The sequence below is a fragment of the Pithys albifrons genome, chromosome 27 (genome assembly GCF_047495875.1).
Source record: "Pithys albifrons albifrons isolate INPA30051 chromosome 27, PitAlb_v1, whole genome shotgun sequence".
Taxonomy (NCBI): domain Eukaryota; kingdom Metazoa; phylum Chordata; class Aves; order Passeriformes; family Thamnophilidae; genus Pithys; species Pithys albifrons.
In genome coordinates, this window is record NC_092484.1 from 1064687 (window position 1) to 1083073 (window position 18387).

General features: G+C 63.0%; 2 protein-coding genes across 6 annotated transcripts; one reads left to right on the forward strand and one right to left on the reverse strand.

Moving 5' to 3' along the window:
• Window positions 1-4: 4 nt before the first annotated feature.
• Window positions 5-6828, reverse strand: SLC5A5 (solute carrier family 5 member 5). Of its 4 annotated transcripts, none has more exons than XM_071577934.1 (15): window positions 6756-6828; window positions 5489-5900; window positions 5310-5375; window positions 4964-5015; window positions 4779-4846; window positions 4544-4698; window positions 3987-4127; window positions 3426-3555; window positions 3089-3177; window positions 2883-2995; window positions 2232-2302; window positions 1874-1960; window positions 1057-1259; window positions 395-498; window positions 5-297 (listed from the first exon to the last, which is right to left on the reverse strand). In XM_071577934.1, the coding sequence occupies exons 2-15, from the start codon at window positions 5861-5863 to the stop codon at window positions 68-70; spliced, it is 1884 nt and encodes a 627-aa protein (XP_071434035.1). In that variant the 5' UTR covers window positions 5864-5900; window positions 6756-6828; the 3' UTR covers window positions 5-67. The 4 variants fall into 4 exon arrangements, with proteins under 4 accessions (XP_071434035.1, XP_071434034.1, XP_071434033.1 ...); XM_071577933.1 differs by having other exon boundaries at window positions 6385-6797; XM_071577932.1 differs by having other exon boundaries at window positions 5489-6797.
• Window positions 5606-18070, forward strand: JAK3 (Janus kinase 3). Of its 2 annotated transcripts, none has more exons than XM_071577929.1 (24): window positions 5606-5813; window positions 8198-8407; window positions 9125-9248; window positions 9340-9451; window positions 9893-10038; window positions 10619-10901; window positions 10992-11114; window positions 11195-11352; window positions 11561-11672; window positions 11894-12080; window positions 12545-12669; window positions 12745-12897; window positions 12978-13062; window positions 13229-13362; window positions 13921-14059; window positions 14136-14287; window positions 15410-15560; window positions 15632-15771; window positions 15983-16172; window positions 16262-16386; window positions 17023-17195; window positions 17274-17391; window positions 17500-17610; window positions 17702-18070. In XM_071577929.1, exons 2-24 carry the CDS (start codon window positions 8206-8208, stop codon window positions 17816-17818), a joined length of 3360 nt encoding a protein of 1119 aa, XP_071434030.1. In that variant the 5' UTR covers window positions 5606-5813; window positions 8198-8205; the 3' UTR covers window positions 17819-18070. The 2 variants fall into 2 exon arrangements, with proteins under 2 accessions (XP_071434030.1, XP_071434029.1); XM_071577928.1 differs by lacking the exon at window positions 5606-5813 and adding an exon at window positions 7821-7912.
• The last annotated feature ends 317 nt before the right edge of the window (window positions 18071-18387 follow it).

The following is an 18387-nucleotide window of genomic DNA, read 5'->3' on the forward strand; positions in this document are numbered from 1 at the left end:
TCAGCACGGGGATGTGTCCCCCATGGGGATGTGTCCCACCCTGGTCACCCATGTCCCCCCCTGTCCCCTACACGTGGGTCTCCCGCAGCAGCAGCTCCGTGGCAGCTCCGGGTTCCGGGAGGTCCCGGCAGGGACTCCCCTCCCCTTCCAGCCTCTCCGGCAGCCCCTGGGAAGCTCCAGCCTTGCCCAGGGGCTCGTCCCCGGGGGTCTTGTCCCTCGTGGGGACCCCCGAGGGCACGTTCCTCACGATGTCCCACCACAGCACCCCCGGGGGCCGCTGCCTCTGCCGGGTGGGCCCTGCCGGGAATTGGGGGGGGGGGGGGGAATGTCAGGGAGGGGGTGCAGGACGGGAATCCCACGCTGGGTCACCCCCCCTGCCTCACCCCCAGCTCACCTGGCAGGGAGCTGAGCAGGACCCCCACCCCCACCGTGCTGAGGGTCCCCAGCGCCCCGTAGTACAGGTAGGACATGGAGTAGAAGTCACCCAGGATGGCTGGTCTGCAAGGGGGGACAGGGTGTGACGTCACAGCCAGCAGGGACAGCGGTATGACGTCACAGCCAATAGGGACAGCAGTGTGACGTCACAATGAACAGGGAAGCAGTGTGACATCACAGCCAGCAGGGACAGCAGTGTGACATCACAATGAACAGGGACAACGATGTGACGTCACAGCCAGCAGGGACAGTGGTGTGATGTCACAGCCAATAGGGACAGCGGTGTGACGTCACAGCCACTAGGGACAGCGGTGTGACGTCACACTGAACAGGGACAGCAGTGTGACGTCACAGCCAACAGGGACAGCAGTGTGACATCACAATGAACAGGGACAGCGGTGTGACCTCACAAAGAACAGAGACAGTGGTGTGACATCACGATGAACAGGGACAGCGGTGTGATGTCACAAGGCACAGGGACAGCAGTGTGATGTCACAAGGAACAAGGACAACAGGGTGACGTCACAAGGCACAGGGAAAGCCCTGTGACAACACACAAGCCACCCACCTCCCCAGCCCCACCCCAGCCAGCACCCCCCAACCCCGGCCATCCCAACTCACCGTGGGGGCACCGGGGGGTTCCCGGGGGGGCCGGGGGGGCCCGGCAGGACAGTGCTGTTGGTGCTGGTACCATTGAGGGTGGGGCAGAGGGCCCCGGAGGTGGGCAGGACCCCCATGGTGGCAGCGCTGGGGGGGTACAGAGTGGCCCCCACAGCCACCCAGAAGGACAGGGCAAAGCCAACGGCCAGGCCCCCCAGGACACCCTGTGGCACAGGAGGGGGGGTCTGCACAGCCCAGGGGGGCTGCGGATGGACCCCGGAGATCCCTCCCAAAATCCCCTGTGGAGTGGCAGGACCACAGAATGCCCTCACCCCAAAATCCGCCCCCCCCAAATCCCTGGACTCACAGCAGGCACATGCCCAGGAGTCCAGGACCCCCACTTCAAAATTCCCCCTTCCTAAAATCCCTGGACTCATGTCAGGCACATGCCCAAGACCCCAGAGCCACCCCCCAAAATTCCCACTCCCCAAAATCCATCCCCAGTCACGGCCATGCTGCAGAGCTTCAAGACCCAGAACCCTCCCTCCCCAAAATCCCACAGCCCAAAATTCCCCCTCCAAAATCCCTGGACTCACAGTAGGAACAAGCCCAAAATCCCAGAGCCCCTCCACCAAAATTCCCCCTCCCCAAAATCTTGCCCCCACTCTTGGCCATGCTGGAGAGTGGCAGGACCTCAGAATGCCCCTCTACTCCAAAAATTCCCTCCCCAGATTCCTTCCCACCCCTCATGGCTGAGCTGCAAAAGGGCAGGACCTTGGAATGCCCCCCTCCCCAAAATCCCCCTCCCCAAATCCCCCTAAGACCCCCCAAAACTCACAGCCGTGCTGCAGAAGGGCAGGAACATGCCCAGGACAAAAGCCCCCAGCAAGGGGCCACTGATCACCCCCATCACCGTGAAGGAGCCCTGGGAGGGGCACAGCTCTGGTGGGGGGGCTGGGGAGGGCTCAGGGGGGCTCAGGGGGGAGCAAGGGGGTGTTTGGCTCTGCCCCAGCCCCACCACCTCGAGGGCTCTCCGGGTGTCAGTGGTGCGTGGCCGAGTCCTGCTTGGCTGGGCAGAGCCAGGACAGAGGGGGACTGGGGGGGCTGGGGAGCTTGGGAGGGTTTTGGGGGTGTTTAAGGGTGGGATGATCTCGGCCCCTCCACCCAGGGCTGGGGTCAGAGCGGGGGGGTCTCACCTGCAGGACGCCCCCCCCCAGCAGTGAGGACAGAGCTGCCACTGTGATGCATGAGGTGCCGTAGGTGAGAGCTGTGGGGAGACAGGAAGGGATGGGATGGGAAGGGATGGGATGGGATGGGAAGGGATGGGATGGGATGGGATGGGATGGGGTGGGATGGGGTGGGATGGGGTGGGGTGGGGTGGGGTGGGGTGGGGTGGGATAGAAAGGAATGGGGGAAGAAGGGAAGAGGTGGTATGAGATGAGATGGCAAGGAGAGGGAAGGGAAGAGATGGGATGAGATGGGAAAGGATAGGATGGGATGTCACACTCAGCATGGAATAGGGTGGGATACGATAGGATGGAAAATAATGGAATGGGAAAGGATGGGATGGATGGGTTAGAATAGACTGGGAAAGGATGGGATGGGTGGCATAAGAATGATGGGATGGGAGGAATGGGGTGGGTGCAGATGAGATGGGATGTGATAGGATAGGATGGGAAAGGATGGGATGGGAAAGGATGGGGTAACAAACAATAACATGAGGCAATGGGAGGTGATAGGATGTGACTGGATGGCATAGATGGGGTGGGATGGGATAGCACGTCCCAGCGTGGGAGAGCATGGCATAGCATGGCACATTCTGGGTCAGGATAACAGGGGGCACTCACAGAGCCCCTTGGAGATGAGTGTGAGCTTCCTGGGGGACAGGGCGGGCAGCCGGGGCTTCACAAAGTCCTCCACGGTGACAGCAGCCATGGCATTGATGGAGGTGGAGGCCGTGCTGAGAGTGGGGGGCTCTGCTCAGCCCCAGCCCCTGCAGGGGACAGGGGGTGCACCCCCTCCCCTGGAGTCCCCTGGGCACCCCCGTCCTCACCTGAGGGTCCCGCTGTAGGCACAGGCCAGGAACAGCCCTGGCACCCCTGGCATGGTCTCGAAGATGTCAAGGACCAGGTAGGGCATGTACTGTAGGAGGAAGGGGCTGCAGGACCCTGGGGGCAGGACCACAGGGCACCCCAACACCTCCTCCTACCCCACTGCCTCGGGTGGTGCCCAAGGGGGCAGGACCCAAGGCGACCCCAACACCCCCCACAACACCCTCATCTTCTCACCCCACTGCCCTCAGGGGGGTCCTTGAGGGGCAGGTACCTGGGGGATCCAAATGACCCCCCTCCCACCTCACTGCCCTCAGGGGGTTCAGGAGGGGCAGGTACCTGGTCAGGAGCTGCAATGGCACCGGCCAGGAGGGGGTCACAGTCCTTGTAGAGAGCAAACATGACAAGGCCACAGGCGACTGCACTGGAGACGATGCAGAACAGCCCCACTTGATTCACCAGCAGCGACCTGTGAGCACAGGGGGGAGGATGAGGAGTGGGGCCTGTCTGGGTGTGGGGGCCAGGCAGGGGGGTAGGGGCTGTGCAGGGGCTGTGCAGGGGTGCCAGGTCCATACAGGACCCATACAGGGTCTGTGCAGGGGCAATGATGGGATGCAGAGTCCGTGCAGGGGTGCCAGGCCCTTGCAGGGGTGTAGGGTTCATAAAGGGTCCATGTATGGTCCATGCAGGGTCTATACAGGGGCCAGGTAGGGGTGCAGGGTCCTTGCAGGGTCTGTGCAGGGGGGCAGTGTCCATACAGAGGTGCCAGGGCCATACAGGGGTACAGGCAATGGTCTCTCTTAAGGGACAAACTGGCATCTAGCCATTCCCCCCACCCGGAGCAGCCTCTTGCTCCCTCACAGAGTGGGATCCAGATGATCCCACCATCCCTGGACTCACATCTTGGCCTCTCTCTCGGTCCTGCAGGCCACGTAACGCTGGACCTGGGCCTGGTTGACGCCATACATGGAGAGCCAGACCAGTGTCCCACCCAGCAGGAAGGTCCACACCGTGTACCGGCTCCGTGGGTCTGGGTTGAAGCTGGGCACGGTGGCACAATGCCAGGGTGAGGGGTGAGCTGGCTGGGACCAACCCACCTGCACCCCAGGGCAGGGGGATCACGGTCCCCACACTGTGGGTTGGGGGGCTCACTGACCCCTCAGGATCCCAGGGCAGGGGGGGAGAGGGGGTGGGACTGATCCCCCAGCACTGCAGGGTGAAGAGTGAGTGGGGTCTTCACATTGTGGGTTGGAGGGGACTCACTGACCCCCAGAACTTCAGGGCAGGGGTAGCAGGGTCCACACACTATAGAATGGGGGACTCACTGACCCCCAGAACCCTGGATTGAGGGGGGATGGGATCTGCACACTGTGGTGTAGGGGGGACTCATTGACCCCTCAGAACCCCAAGACAGGGGGTGAGTGGGGTTTGCACACCACAGGGGTGGGGGTACTCACTCTCCGAAGTTGACCCTGGAGCTGTTGGCAGCGATGCCCAGCACCTTGGCAGGACCTCCCACCAGCAGCACCCCCCGGATGACGATGGCAATGAAGCCGGAGAGCATGACAAAGACCTGGAAGACGTCGGTCCAGATGACAGCCTTCATCCCACCCTGCACCAGACAGAGCCAGGGGTGAGCTCCAGGGACCCCCAGCACTCCCAGGACCCCCTCCCTGGGGCTCCCTCACTCACTATGGTGGTGTAGAAGGTGCAGATGGCCCCGGTGGAGAGCAGGGATGCCCAGATGTCCAACCCGGTCACTGGAGGGGAAAACAAAGTGCTGAGCAGAGGCCCGGGGTGAAACGTCACCTGGTTGAGGTGTCCCCAATGCAGGGACAGGGACACACTGGGGAGCAGCCCCCCCTTCCCCACCACACCTTGGTTGAGGATCAGGGCGGGGGCGTAGATGACGATCCCCGTGTAGAGCATCTGTGGGAAGACGGAGGGGTCAGCACCGGGTCCCACCGGCACCGCGGGCACGGGGCAGGTGACAGGGCATCGGCGGGGTCGGGAACAGAGCATGACAGCGCTGCTCAAGCACGGCTGGGAAAACACTGCGGTTTTCACTCAAAACAGGGCTCCACTCGGGCGCTGCTTGCTCGGAGCCAGGAAAAACACGAGCACGGGAACAAGGAAGCTCCCCAGAGGCTCCGGGCAGCGCAGGCACGGCCGGGTCCGAGCCCCCGCCGCGTCCTCACCCCACCCCGCACCGCCGACACGCACCGTGGCCACCACGTACTGCAGGGTCCCGCACAGCCGGACGCTCCTGCTGAACCGCCGCTCCAGGTACTGGGACAAGGACAAGGATAAGGAGTATGTCGGGGCCATCCCGGCATCGGGGACACCTCGGGGGACCGCTCCAGGGTGGGATACCTGTGTGCGACCCCCAAGCCCGTGCCCACCTCGTAGGTGCTGGTGAGTCCCAGGCGGTAGAAGACGGGCAGGAAGAGCTGGGCGGTGAGCAGGGTGTTGATGAGCTGTGCCATGCACATCCAGAGGAATTTGGCTCCGTACCTGTACGCCTCCGCCGGCACTCCCAGCACCTGGATGGCCGACATGAAGCTGGCGGAGAGCGAGAGCCCCACGGGCAGCGCCGACATGCGCCGGCCCCCCGTGAAAAAATCCTCCGAGGTTTTCTGGCCGCCCCTGGCGAGTCCGTGGAAGAGCCCAATGCCCGTGGAGATGAGCAGCATCAACCCGAAGACTCCGTAGTCCCAGAGGCTGAAGGTGAGACGCTCCGGAGCCCGAATCTCCGGGCTCCCCGCCGGAGCCGGCATGGCCACTGCAGGGCACGGGGAGCCCCAAACCGGACACCTGTGGGAGGATGGGGACACGGGGACACGGGGACACGGCACACACGGCTCGGCCAGGGCACGGTGACACCAGAGCGTCCAAGGGTCAAACAGGAGGGTGAGAAAATTCCTTGGAATTATTGATCAGCACCCTGTGAGGAAAGCAGGGAGCACGGACAGGGGGAGCAGGGCTGCCAGCCCTGCCCTGTCCCCTCTGTGCCTGTCCCAGGCAAGGTCTGTGCCAAGGGCTGCAAAGGGCAGAGATGCACAAGGGACAATCCGAATTCAGTGTGGGAATTATCCCGATACCTCCCGGTTTGGAGCAGAGAGTGGCAGCGCCTGCTCCAGGGAAACGTCAGCACCCAAAGGACACAGCCAGGAGGGAGGGAAGGAGGGAAAGGAGCGACCCCTCCCCAATCAGCACAAACAAGGAGGGGCAGAGCCTCCGGCAGAGCCAAATTTATCTCCAGCTGAGGGAGAAAAACAAACCTAAAGGAAACCTTTACCCAGAAAAAGCAGGTTGTTTGCAGGCAGCTGCCTGCGGAGCGGGACGGACCGGCTGCCGAGCCTCAGGAGCGGAGCGGGGGCTGCCCAGGGGTCCCTGGGGGTCCCTGGGAAGCCCGGCGGGTCCGAGAGGCTGCTGCGACGTCCTCGGCGGGTGTTGAGGGGCCGTGGCAAAGGGAGGCCGCGCCTCGAGCTGCCCCAGCCCATGGGATGGCAGGAGGCAGGTTCAGGGCGTCGGGGAGGGACCCTCGGTGGGGAGGATGGAGCCGTCGGGGGCCGCGGCCATAACCCCTTCCCTCCCGTGCCCCCGGCACTGGCTCACAGCCCGGGTGGTGCCGCGGTGTCCGGACCCCGGTGGGAGCCGGGCACTGACCCCCAGGAGCGCAGGGGAGGCAGGACAGCTCTGGCTCTGGGATGCGACGTGGCACCGGGCGTGGGGCTGTCCCCGTTTCCTCATTCTCTGGCACAAACACCACTTTGTCCCGCCCGGCACTCAGGCAGGTTTGGGGATTTCCACCCTCTGCCTTCAGCCCTGGGGATGAGAAGGGAGTTGGGACTGGAGAAGAGCCCTGATGTGGGGACAGGTGATGCAGGGGCACAGTTTCCTCTGGTGTGTCACCATCGAGGCACAGTCCCCTCCAAAGGGTCACCACAGGGGCACCATCCTCTCCAAAGCATCACCACAAGGTCACTGTCCCCTCTGAGGCACCACCATGAGGTCACTGTCCCCTCCAAAGCATCATGGTGGGGGTATTGCCCCCTCTGATGTGTCACCCTGGAGGCACCATCCCCTCCAAGGCATGACCATGGGGGCACTGTCACCTCCAAGGTGTCACCAGAGCAGCACCATCCCCTCTGAGGCAGCAACATGGGGCAGGGGAGGATCACTGGGCCTGGTGGCATTGTCCCCATCACCTGTCCCCAGGGGACAGGGCTGGGCAGGACCCCTTCCCCACCTCTCTCTGGCATTGCCTCCTCATCGAGCTGGTTGGAGCAGCTCAAGGGGAAAAATAACAAGATTTGGCCACATCCTCTGGCAGGTACGTGCGACACCACACAGTGCCAGGCCCAGAACGTGCCCAGAGCCACAGTGACACTTGGGGCAGGACCGGGGTGAAGGGCCAGGGCTGCCACTGGGGCACTGAGGGTCCCAACAACGGGGTGCAGGGAGGGGCAGGCAGCACCAGCCCCTCACCGTGGGAAGGGATGTCCTGGCAGAGCATCACCCAACTCTGTGGTACCCACAGCACCAGGAAGCAGCAGGACAAGGGTCCACTGCGGTGGCCAGGGGGTGCCCAAGCTCTCTGTCTGTCACCTTCCATCATCCCTGCACCCTGGGATGCCTCCTTTGGTCCCCTCTCCCTTGCCAGGAAGCCACACGCTGGGGAGGCCTCGGGCAGGAAGGAAGTCACCCAGGGGATTTTTTAATCTCTCTCAGCCACCTACGCACAACCAGAACCCCAACTTGGCGGCACACCCTGCCCGGGACCCCCTTCCCAGGGCCACGGCAAGGCCCCTGGCACAGCAGAGGTACCACACTGGCACGAGGGGCTCCAGAGGATGGAGCCAAGCCATCCCCACCCACTCTGGGAGCGCTGAGGCAGAGGACGAGCGGCCATGGGACAGGATGGGAGGGTTATCCCACTGCGTGACTCAGTTTCTCCTTCATCCTTCGCAGGAGGGGTCAATCCCAGCACTGGGAGTACTGCAGGTTCAGCTGTGGGGTTGGCCCCTGGGGTGGATGACGAGGAAAACACAGGGAAGGGGAGCTGTGGGGCCAGGGGGGATCCCTCTGAGCCCCCCTTTTCCTTGCAGCCCCTGCCATGGCCCCGCTGGGCGAGGACACGCCGCTGATCGGGGGCCGCTCCTGCAGCCTCTCCTCGGCCGAAACCGGCAGGACCGGCACCCTGCAGGTGCTGCTGTACCACCGGGCGCCCACCCCGCGCAGCGCCCCCGGCAGCCTCACCTTCACCTGCGGCGAGTACACGGCCGAGGAGCTCTGTGTGCGCGCTGCCAAAGCCTGCGGTGAGCGCCCGCCCGGCCACGGGGGGCTCGGGGGGCTCGGGGGACCAGCCCTGGGGTTGGGGGGTCTGCTGGGTTTTTTGGGGGACCAGCCCTGGGATTGGGGGGTCTGCTGGGGGTATTTGGGAGACCAGCCCTGGAGTTGGGGAGCCTGCTAGGGGTCTTTGGGGGACCAGCCCTGGGTTTGGGATGCCTGCTGGGGGTCTTTGGGGGACCAGCCCTGGGGTTGGAGGGCCTGCTGGGGGTTTGAGAGGCCAGCCATGGACACGGGGTTCTGGCTGTGGTCTCAGAGTGCCAGCTGGGTGTTTGGGGTGCCTGCTGTGGGTTTGGGGTACAAGCCATGTTTTTGGGGTGCCTGCTGAGGGTTTGGGGTACCAGCCATGGTTTTGGGGTGCCTGCTGGGGGTTTGGGGTACCAGCTTTGGGTTTCGGGGACTAGCCATGGGTTTGGGGTGCCTGCTGGGGGTTTGGGGTACCAGCTGCAGGTTTCGGGTACCAGCTATGAGCACGGGGTCCTGGCTGCAAGCTCAGGGTGCCAGATGTTGGTTTTGGGTACTATCCATGGGCTGGTCTGCTGTCCACAGTCTCAGGCTCGGGGCTGCGGGGTCGTGGTCTTAGCTGTGGGCTCAGGGTACTGGCCATGGGATTGGGGTCTCGGCCCTGGGCACGTGGTCCTGTGTCCATCCTCACTGGGGGTCCCAGCTTCACCCTCCATCCCCAGGTGTGCTGCCCGTGTGCCACCCACTCTTTGCCCTGGCCACCGAGGATCTGAGCTGCTGGTTCCCCCCCAACCACCTCTTCACTGTGGACGAGTCCCACAGCCAGGTCGTGGTGTACAGGATCAGGTACAGCCCCAGCCCGGCTCCCTGGGGCCCTCTGATGGGGTTGTGTGTCCTGAGGGACGCAGCACTGAGACCCCTCTGCTGTCCCCATCAGGTTCTTCTTCCCCAACTGGTGTGGACTGGGACAGTCCCACCGCTTCCAGTTGGTGAATGACCGGGCCAGCCCTGTCCTGGACTACCCTGTCATCGATTACCTTTTCGCCCAGGTGAGCCCTGCCAGGTGGCACCTCTGTCCCCAACTCCTGGGACTGCAGGGGGGGTCCCATGTGGCTTCTCTGGTGTGTGGTACATGTCAACATCAGTGCAGTGATGCCCTTCATCACCCTGGGCCATGCCATGCTCCTCCTCCTCCTCTTCCAGCACCCACCAGTCCTTGCAGGATATGGATCTTCTTACCTGGCTCACATGGAGCTGCTCATGGGCAACCCACAGTGGGCACGGGGCACCCCAGGCTGCCCAGATGAGGGTCACAGTGTCCCCTGGGTGGTACCTGCCCCAGGGACAAAGCCAGGGAAGCTGCAGGAAACCAGAGCCCAGGGCAGGATGTTACTCATGTGGGCACTGGGACAGGGGGACAATACCTGCCACAGCCTCATGCACAGACAGGGGGTCTTTGGGAATGTTCCCAACCCTTGTGCCCCCTCCAGTCCCGCAGTGATTTCATTGGGGGCCGCGTGGCCGTGGGGCTGAGCCTGCCCACACAGGAGGAGTGTCTGAGCCTGGCCGTGCTGGACATGCTGCGCATCGCCAAGGAGGAGCGGCAGAGTCCCGACCAGGTCTTCAGCCACATCAGGTGAGCTGGGGGCTGGGGGGACACTGGGGCACTCATGGGACAGCCTGGCACCCACTGGGACAGCCTGGAACCCATAGGGATAGCCTGGCACCCACTGGGACAGCCTGGAACGCACAGTGGCAGCCTGGCATCCACTGGGACAGTGTGACACACCCATAGGGATAGCCTGGCATCCACTGGGATAGCGTGACACCCATAGGAACAGCCTGGCATCCACTGGGACAGCCTGGAACGCATAGGGACAGCCTGACACCCACTGGGACAGCCTGGAACCCATAGGGATAGCCTGGAACGCATAGGGGCAGCCTGGCATCCACTGGGACAGTGTGACACACCCATAGGGATAGCCTGACATCCACTGGGATAGCGTGACACCCATAGGAACAGCCTGGCATCCACTGGGACAGCCTGGAACGCATAGGGACAGCCTGACACCCACTGGAACAGCCTGGAACCCATAGGGATAGCCTGGAACGCATAGGGGCAGCCTGGCATCCATTGGGATAGTGTGACCCCATGGGGACAGCCTGGCATCCCTGGGGACACCCCGTCACCCACCTGTGCCTCCCGTCCCCGACAGCTACAAGTCCTGCATCCCGGCGCCGCTGCGGAGCCAGATCCAGCAGCACAACTTCCTCACCCGCAAGCGGATCCGGCGCCGCTTCAGCAAATCCCTGCGGAAACTCGGGGGCTGCCAGACAGCCGCGCCCCACCTGAAGCTCAAGTACCTTCTGGACCTGGAGCGGCTGCAGCGCCCCTGGGCCGAGGAGAGTTTCCGTGTCCGCTCCCCCGGATCCCCCACGGACATCACCATCCACGTGGCCGGAGAGAGCGGCGTGTCCTGGAGTTGCGGCGGCTCCGAGGTGCTGGGTGTGCGGGTGGGAGCTGTGGTGGGGGTCCCGCGATGGAGTGAGGTGGGGGACGCGGGTTTTACCCCGTTTGTCACCGCACAGAACCGCCAGCACTTCTGCGACTTCCCCGACATCGCCGACATCAGCATTAAGCAGGCGAGCGGGGAGGGCGGCCCCGTGGAGAACCGGCTCGTCACCCTCACCAAGGCGGACAACCGGGTGCTGGTGAGCTGAAGGGTGGGTTTGGGCGTCCCTCCGGGGTTGGCGGGATGTGGAGCTGACCCCCCACACCCCACCTGCCCCAGGAGGTGGAGTTCCCCACGCTGCGCGAGGCTCGTTCCTTCGTGGCTCTCATCGACGGCTACTACCGGCTGACGGCGGACGCCCAGCACTATTTCTGCAAGGAGGTGGCCCCTCCGCGGCTCCTGGAGGACGTGGAGAACCAGTGCCACGGGCCCATCAGGTGGGTGCCAGGACCCCCCTCACCAAGCCCAACCCACAGGTGATGGGAGAAGGAATCACCTGGTGGGAGCCACGGGAGTGGCGGGGACTGGTCCCCATCCTACTCACTGGGCACGATGGTATTGGCTGGGCTGAGAGGGGCACCGTGGCAAGGGGAGGGTCCCAGGGGTGTCCCTGGGGGGGTCCACACCCAGCCCTGCCTTTCACAGCGCCGAGTTTGCCGTGAACAAGCTGAAGGCAGCCGGGAGCCCCCCGGGGCTGTACCTGCTGCGCCGCAGCCCCCAGGACTTCGACAGTTACCTGCTGACCGTCTGTGTCCAGGTGAGATCCCACCTTCACCAGGGGCTCTGGGGGTCCAGGACCGTGGGTGTCCCATCATCAAGTGGGAAACACCAACCTGGTGCCCACTGGGATGGTGCCACCCATGATGGCCCTTTGGGATGGGCACAGCCCTGGCACCGCCATGGGCTCCAGCACAACAGGAGGAGTTTGGAGGGCTCAGGGGGGTTCCCACACTGCTGATTCCGACTGTCACCCCACAGACCTGCTCCGGCCAGGACTACAAGCGGTGCCAGATCCGCAGGGATGAGGAGGGACACTTCTGGCTGTCGGGGGTGTCGCGGAGGTTCTGCAGCCTGCAGGAGCTGCTGGGCACCTACGGGCACTGGGGGCTGCAGGCAGAGGGGGCCCGGATGCATCTGGGGGCCCCCTGCCCACCCCGTCCCAAAGGTGACACCAGGGGACATCCCAGAGAGGGTGCTATGAGGTCACAGAGTGGCTATGACATCACAGAGGGGGGCTGTGTGAGGTCACAGAGCGGGCCGTGTCATAGAGCTGGCTGTGTGACATCACAGAGAGGGTTCTGTGGTGCCACAGAGCAGCTGTGACATCATCAAGGGGCTGTGTGGCATCACAGAGCAGGTTGTGTGTGGTCATAGATCAGACTATGACATCACAGAGCAGGTTGGGAGGTCACAGAACAGACTATTACATCACAGATGGGTCTGTGTGACATCACAGGGCTGCTGTGAGACATCACAGAGCAGTCTGTGAGGTCACAGAAGAGACTGTGACATCACAGATGGGTCTGTGTGACATCACAGAGCGGGCTGTCACACCACAGAACCGCTGTGTGAGGTCACCAGGTAGGTGCCCACTGTCCCAGCCCCCCCCTCATGGCCTGTCCCCCTCAGAGAAGTCCAACCTGCTGATCGTTCGGAGCGGGGCCCCCCTGCCCCCTGGGTCCCCCCCAGCCCCCCGGCGCCGCAGCCTCAACCAGATGATGTTCCACAAGATCGACCCCCAGAGCCTGACATGGGTATGGAGGACTCAGGGTGGTGGGGTGAGGGGGCACAGGGACAGGGACCCCCCTGTAATCCACCTCTCCTGGCAGGGTGAGAGCCTTGGCCAGGGCTCCTTCACCCAGATCTACAAGGGCACCAAGTGGGACCAGGAGGAGGAGGAGGAGGAGGAGGAGGGAGACAGACCCTGCCAGACCACAGTGGTGCTCAAGGTCATGGACAGCAGCCACCGCAACTGCTCCGAGGTGAGGGGATGGCACAGTCGCCCCAAGGTGGCACCAGGGGGTCCCCAGGGCCCCCCCTGAGCCGCTTCTCTCACTCTCAGTCCTTTCTGGAGGCAGCCAGCACCATGAGCCAGCTGTCCCACAAGCACCTGGTCCTGCTGCACGGCGTCAGCCTTGGGAAGGACAGTGAGTGCCCTCGGGGAGTGCAGGGAGTGCCCTCGGGGAGTGCAGGGAGTGCCTTCAGGGAGGACAGGGAGTGCCTTCAGGGAGGACAGGGAGTGCCCCCAGGGAGGACAGGGAGTGCCCAGCCCTGCCCTGACCCAGGTGGGCACCCCCTGGTGCCCCCCCCCAGGTGTGATGGTGCAGGAGTACGTCCGGCACGGCCCCCTGGATCTCTACCTGCGGAAGAACCAGGGTGAGGGCTTGGTGACCACCAGCTGGAAACTGACAGTGGCCAAGCAGTTGGCCTATGCCCTCAACTACCTGGTGAGTGGCTGGCACATCCCAAGTGCCAGTGTCCCATTATCCATGTGTCCCCATCCCATGGCTCCTGGGCATCCATGGCCTGCAGCTCCCCCCTGTCAGCATCCCACAGCTCTCCCATGTCCTCACCCCATGGTTTCCAGGCATCCATGTCCTGCAGGTCCCACACAGCCACATCCTCTGGCTCTGGTGCATCCATATCCTGCAGCAGCTGTGCAATCCTGGCCCACATCCCTCACACATCCACAGCTCCCAGGCATCCATGTCCCATGACTCCCAGACATTCATATCCCACAAATCCATACCCCACAGCTCTCACATATCCATGGCCCACAGCTCCATGTCCCACGACTCCCCCCCATCCATGGCCCCCCCACACCCATGGCCATGGCCCCCATGCATCCATGTCGCATGGATCCCACCTATCCATGCACCCACAGCTCCCATTCATCCACATCCTGTGGCTCCCACATACCCTTGTTGGTTCCCCCCAGTTGGCACCAGCTCAGCCCAGTGGGTGGGGCCACACTGAGAGTCTTGGTCCCTCTCCCCCCCATCCAGGAGGACAAGAAAATCACCCATGGGAACGTCTCTGCTAAGAAGGTTCTGCTGGCCCGGGAGGGGGACACAGCCACAGGAACACCCCCCTTCATCAAGCTCAATGACCCCGGGGTCAGCGTCACCGTCCTGGCCCCAGACTGTGAGTTCTGAAGGTCCTGAGGGGTCAGGGGTTGCTGGGCCCCCCCCGGGTGCTGAGCAGGGCTGTGCCCCCCCAGTGCTGGTGCAGCGCATCCCCTGGGTGGCCCCCGAGTGTGTCAGCGATCCCAAGAGCCTGGCACTGCCTGCTGACAAGTGGGGCTTTGGAGCGACTCTCTGGGAGATCTTCAGTGGGGGGAACATGCCCCTGAGCCTGCTGGAGCCCCAGAAGGTGAGGCTGCCCCAGCCTGCTGCACCCTGACCCTCCTGCCCTGTCCTGCCCTGTCCTGCCCTGTCCTGTCCTGTCCTGCCCTGTCCTGCCCTGTCCTGCTGTGTCCCAACCCTTCTGCCCCATCCTGTTGTATTGTGACCCTCCTGCCCTGTCCCACTGCATCTCAACCCTCCTTCCCTAACCCTCTTTCCCCATTCTGCTGTATCCCAACCTTCCTGTCCTTTCCCACTATATCCTGTTTCTCATGCCTCATTCTGCTGTATCTCAACCCCTCCTGTTCTTTCCCACTCTATCCCATCCCTCCTGCTCTATTCTGCTGCATCCCAACCTGCCTGTGTCATCCTGCTCTATCCCAGCCCTTCTTCCCCATCCCATTGCACCCCAATTCTCCAATCTCATCCCTCCTGTCCCATCCCACTGTATGCAACCCTTCTTTGTCCCTATCACACCCTGATATGCCTGTCCCATCCCTCCTGCCCCATCCTGCTGCATCCCAAACCTCTTGCCCCATCCTGCTGTATCCTGACCTTTCTGCCCTGTCCCATTGCATCCCAATCCTCCTGTTGCATCCCTCCTGCCCCATCCTGATCTTCCTGCCCCATTCCACTGCATCCAAACGCTCCTGCCCCATCCTGATCTTCCTGCCCCATTCCACTGCATCCAAACCCTCCTGCCCCATCCCTCCTGTCCCATCCCTTTGCATCCCAAACCTCCTGTCCTGTTCCATTTAATCCCAAACCTCCTATCCTGTCCCTTTGCATCCCAAACCTTTCCCATTCCACTGCATCCCAACCCTCCTTCCCTATCCCATCCCTTTGCATCCCAAACCTCCTAACCCGTCCCTTTGCATCCCAAACCTCCTCTCCCATTCCATTGCATCCCAACCCTCCTTCCCTATCCTGTCCCTTTGCATCCCAAACCTCCTGTCCTGTTCCATTTAATCCCAAACCTCCTATCCTGTCCCTTTGCATCCCAAACCTCCTCTCCCATTCCATTGCATCCCAACCCTCCTGCCCTATCCTGCTGCCCCCAGGCCCTGCTCACTCCCCAGCTTTGGGGCTTTGTTTGGAGAGGCCCTGAACACCCCACAGTCCCCCTGAGCCCCCTTTCCCACCCCTACAGAAGCTGGAGTTCTACCAGAGCCACCTCCAGCTCCCGGCTCCAAAGTGGCCGGAGCTGGCCACGCTCATGGCCCAGTGCATGGAATACGAGCCCCAGCGCCGGCCCTGCTTCCGCGCCGTCATCCGCGACCTCAACAGCCTCATCACCTCTGGTGGGCCCCGAGATCTGGGGGGGAGACACAGGGGGACCCCCACGGTGCCCTCACCACTCACTCCCCCCCAGACTACGAGCTGCTCTCGGACCTGTCCCCCACGGATGTGACACTCCGGGACAGCCTCTGGGGCCACGAGCCCCTCACCATGAGCCGGGATCCCGAGCACTTCCAGGAGCGGCACCTCAAGTACATCTCGCTGCTGGGAAAGGTGATGGAGGGCAAAAGGGGGCCCTGAACCCAAAAATTCAGCACAGACCCCCTTCCCTTACCTGATTTGGGGTGTGGAACATCCTTGCTTTGCTGAGAAACACTTGGGTTGTGCCCTGCATGTGGGGTTTGGGGAGGGATAACACACACTGGGAATATGGTGGGGAATTCTGGGGCACATCCCTCATCCCAGCCTGGCTCTCCCCATCCAGGGTAATTTTGGGAGTGTGGAGCTGTGCCGTTATGACCCCCTGGGTGACAGCACAGGTGAGCTGGTGGCAGTGAAGAAGCTGCAGCAGGACTCGGCCAAGGAGCTGCGGGATTTCGAGCGGGAGATCCAGATCCTGCACTCGCTGCAGCACGACTTCATCGTCCGGTACCGGGGAGTCTGCTACAGCCGGGGTGAGCACCGAGTGGGCAGGGAGCAGGCAGGGATCCCAGATCCCAGCTCTGCCCAAATCCCGGCTGGAGGGTGACGGATGTGGGTCCAGGATGGCGCGGGCTGCGGCTGGTGATGGAATTCCTACCCAACGGCTGCCTGCGGGATTACCTGCAGAAGAACCAGACCCGCCTGGACCACAGGACGCTGCTCCTTTACGCCTGGCAGATCTGCAAGGTGGGATCATGGCAGGGATGGTGGCAATGGAGGTCCTGCTCTCCCAGGGTGGGGATGGAATAATGCCGTGGTTCACTCAGGGGGTTGTGGTCCAGCTGGGATGTGGGCCAGACCCTGGGGATGCTGCTGGAGCCTGTCCCCTGCCAGCAGCTGCATCCTGACTGGAGCAATGCTGTGGCTCACCCAGGGGTTGTGGTCCAGCTGGGATGAGCTCCCAGGGTTGCTTATCCAGATGGGATGTAAACCAGGGGCTGGATCCCAGCTCCCACAAGCATCTACATCCCACCTGGAGCAATGGCTCATCCAGGGGTTTGTGGTCCAGCCAGGATGTTCTTAAGGATGTTCCTGGGTCCCAACTTCAGTGAGCAGCTGCATCCTGGCTGGAGCAATGCCATGTCTCACCCAGGGAGTCATGGTCTAGCCGGAATGAGCCCCCAGGGATGCTCACTCAAGGGGTTGTGGTCCATCTGGGATGTGGTCCAGCCCCCAGGGATGCTGCTGTGTTCTGGCCCCTGCCAGCAGCTGCATCCCAGATGGAGCAATGCCATGGCTCACTCAGGGGGTTGTGGTCCCCCTGGATGAGTCCCCAGGGATGCTCCTGGGTCCTGGTTCCCCTGAGCAGCCGCATCCTGGCAGGGCATGGAATACCTGGGAGCACAGCGCTGCGTGCATCGGGACCTGGCCAGCAGGAACATCCTGGTGGAGAGCGAGACCCATGTCAAGATTGGGGATTTTGGGCTGGCCAAGCTGCTCCCACAGGACAAGGATTATTATGTGGTGCGGGAGCCTGGCCAGAGCCCCGTCTTCTGGTGAGGGGGGCACTGGAGGAGCACAGGGGGGGCTGCAATCCCAGCTGGATCTGCTGCTCAGCATCTCCCTGTTGACAGGTATGCTCCTGAATCCCTGTCAGACAACATCTTCTCCTGTGCTTCTGACATCTGGAGCTACGGGGTCCTGCTCTACGAGCTCTTCACCTACAGCAACAAGAGCAAGAGCCCCTCGGAGGTGAGGTCCCCCAGGCTGGGGTCCCAATGCCCCCCTCCCTGGGGCCGGGGTCCATCACCTGTGGTACAAGCCCCCCGGCCATCCTGGTGCTGATGGATGTCCCTGCAGGAGTTCCTCCGGATGATGGGCACCGGGAAGCCGGCACAGATCATCTGCCAGTTGCTGGAACTCCTCAAGGACAATCGGCGTCTCCCGGTGCCAACCGGCTGCCCTGCAGAGGTGCGAGTCCTGCCCGGGCTGGTGGGGGTTCTAGTGGGGATCCTGAGGGTCTCCCCACTCCCCTGATGGCCTCCTTGTCCCTTGTCCCCAGGTCTACTCGCTGATGATGAGCTGCTGGGCCTTCACCCCCAGTGCCAGGCCCACTTTTGGGGAGTTGTCCCCCAGGATTGAGGTGCTGCGGGATGGTCGGAGCAAAGCCCGTGGGTAGCCCACCCCTGCCCAAAACCTGCTGGCTGGGACTCCCAGACACCCACCTCCCACCTCAGCACCATCTGGCCTCAAGGATGTTCAAGCAGCTTTGAGGGGCACAGTGTGGGGGGTGATGACCCCCATTCCCCTCTCCCAGGGCACACAGACCCCCCTCTGTGCTGCCCCTCGGCTTTTTCCCCCCTTCTCCCTGTTCCTCATCCTCCACCATGGCAAATTCAGCCTTATTTTATTAAAGTTTGGTACATTTTCCAGCTGGGGTGAGGTGAGGGGGTGCGTGGGGTGGAGGGACACGTGGGCAAAAGGGATGGGGGGGGTCTGGTTGCTGGGGAGCTGCTGGGAGAGAGGAGGTTCCCTGGGGGACATCCCAGTAAGGGGGCACCAGCTCGGCACTGTGGGGTCAGTGCCCACCCCAGTGGGGTCAGAGGATTCCCTTGCTCCCACCCTGAGCCCACGAACCCCCCAAAATCAGCCCCGTCCTCCCTGCACCACCCCCTCAAAAAAGGCTCCATACTCCAAATCCTGAATAACAACACGCGTTCGTTTATTCTTCCTTTGCCGCCTTTGGCC

Bases quoted from the DNA above. Each gene is read 5' to 3' on its own strand.
- SLC5A5 (XM_071577934.1), bottom strand. From the start codon at position 5,863: ATGCCGGCTCCGGCGGGGAGCCCGGAGATTCGGGCTCCGGAGCGTCTC. The intron at 2,303-2,882 runs GTGAGTGCCCCC...GTCTCCCCACAG, and splicing joins ACTCATCTCCAAGGGGCTCT to CTCTCACCTACGGCACCTCA. The intron at 1,961-2,231 runs GTGAGACCCCCC...TGCCCCTCCCAG, and splicing joins TGGGGGGGGGCGTCCTGCAG to GGCTCCTTCACGGTGATGGG.
- JAK3 (XM_071577929.1), top strand. From the start codon at position 8,206: ATGGCCCCGCTGGGCGAGGACACGCCGCTGATCGGGGGCCGCTCCTGC. The intron at 9,452-9,892 runs GTGAGCCCTGCC...TGCCCCCTCCAG, and splicing joins TCGATTACCTTTTCGCCCAG to TCCCGCAGTGATTTCATTGG. The intron at 12,081-12,544 runs GTGACACCAGGG...TGTCCCCCTCAG, and splicing joins CTGCCCACCCCGTCCCAAAG to AGAAGTCCAACCTGCTGATC.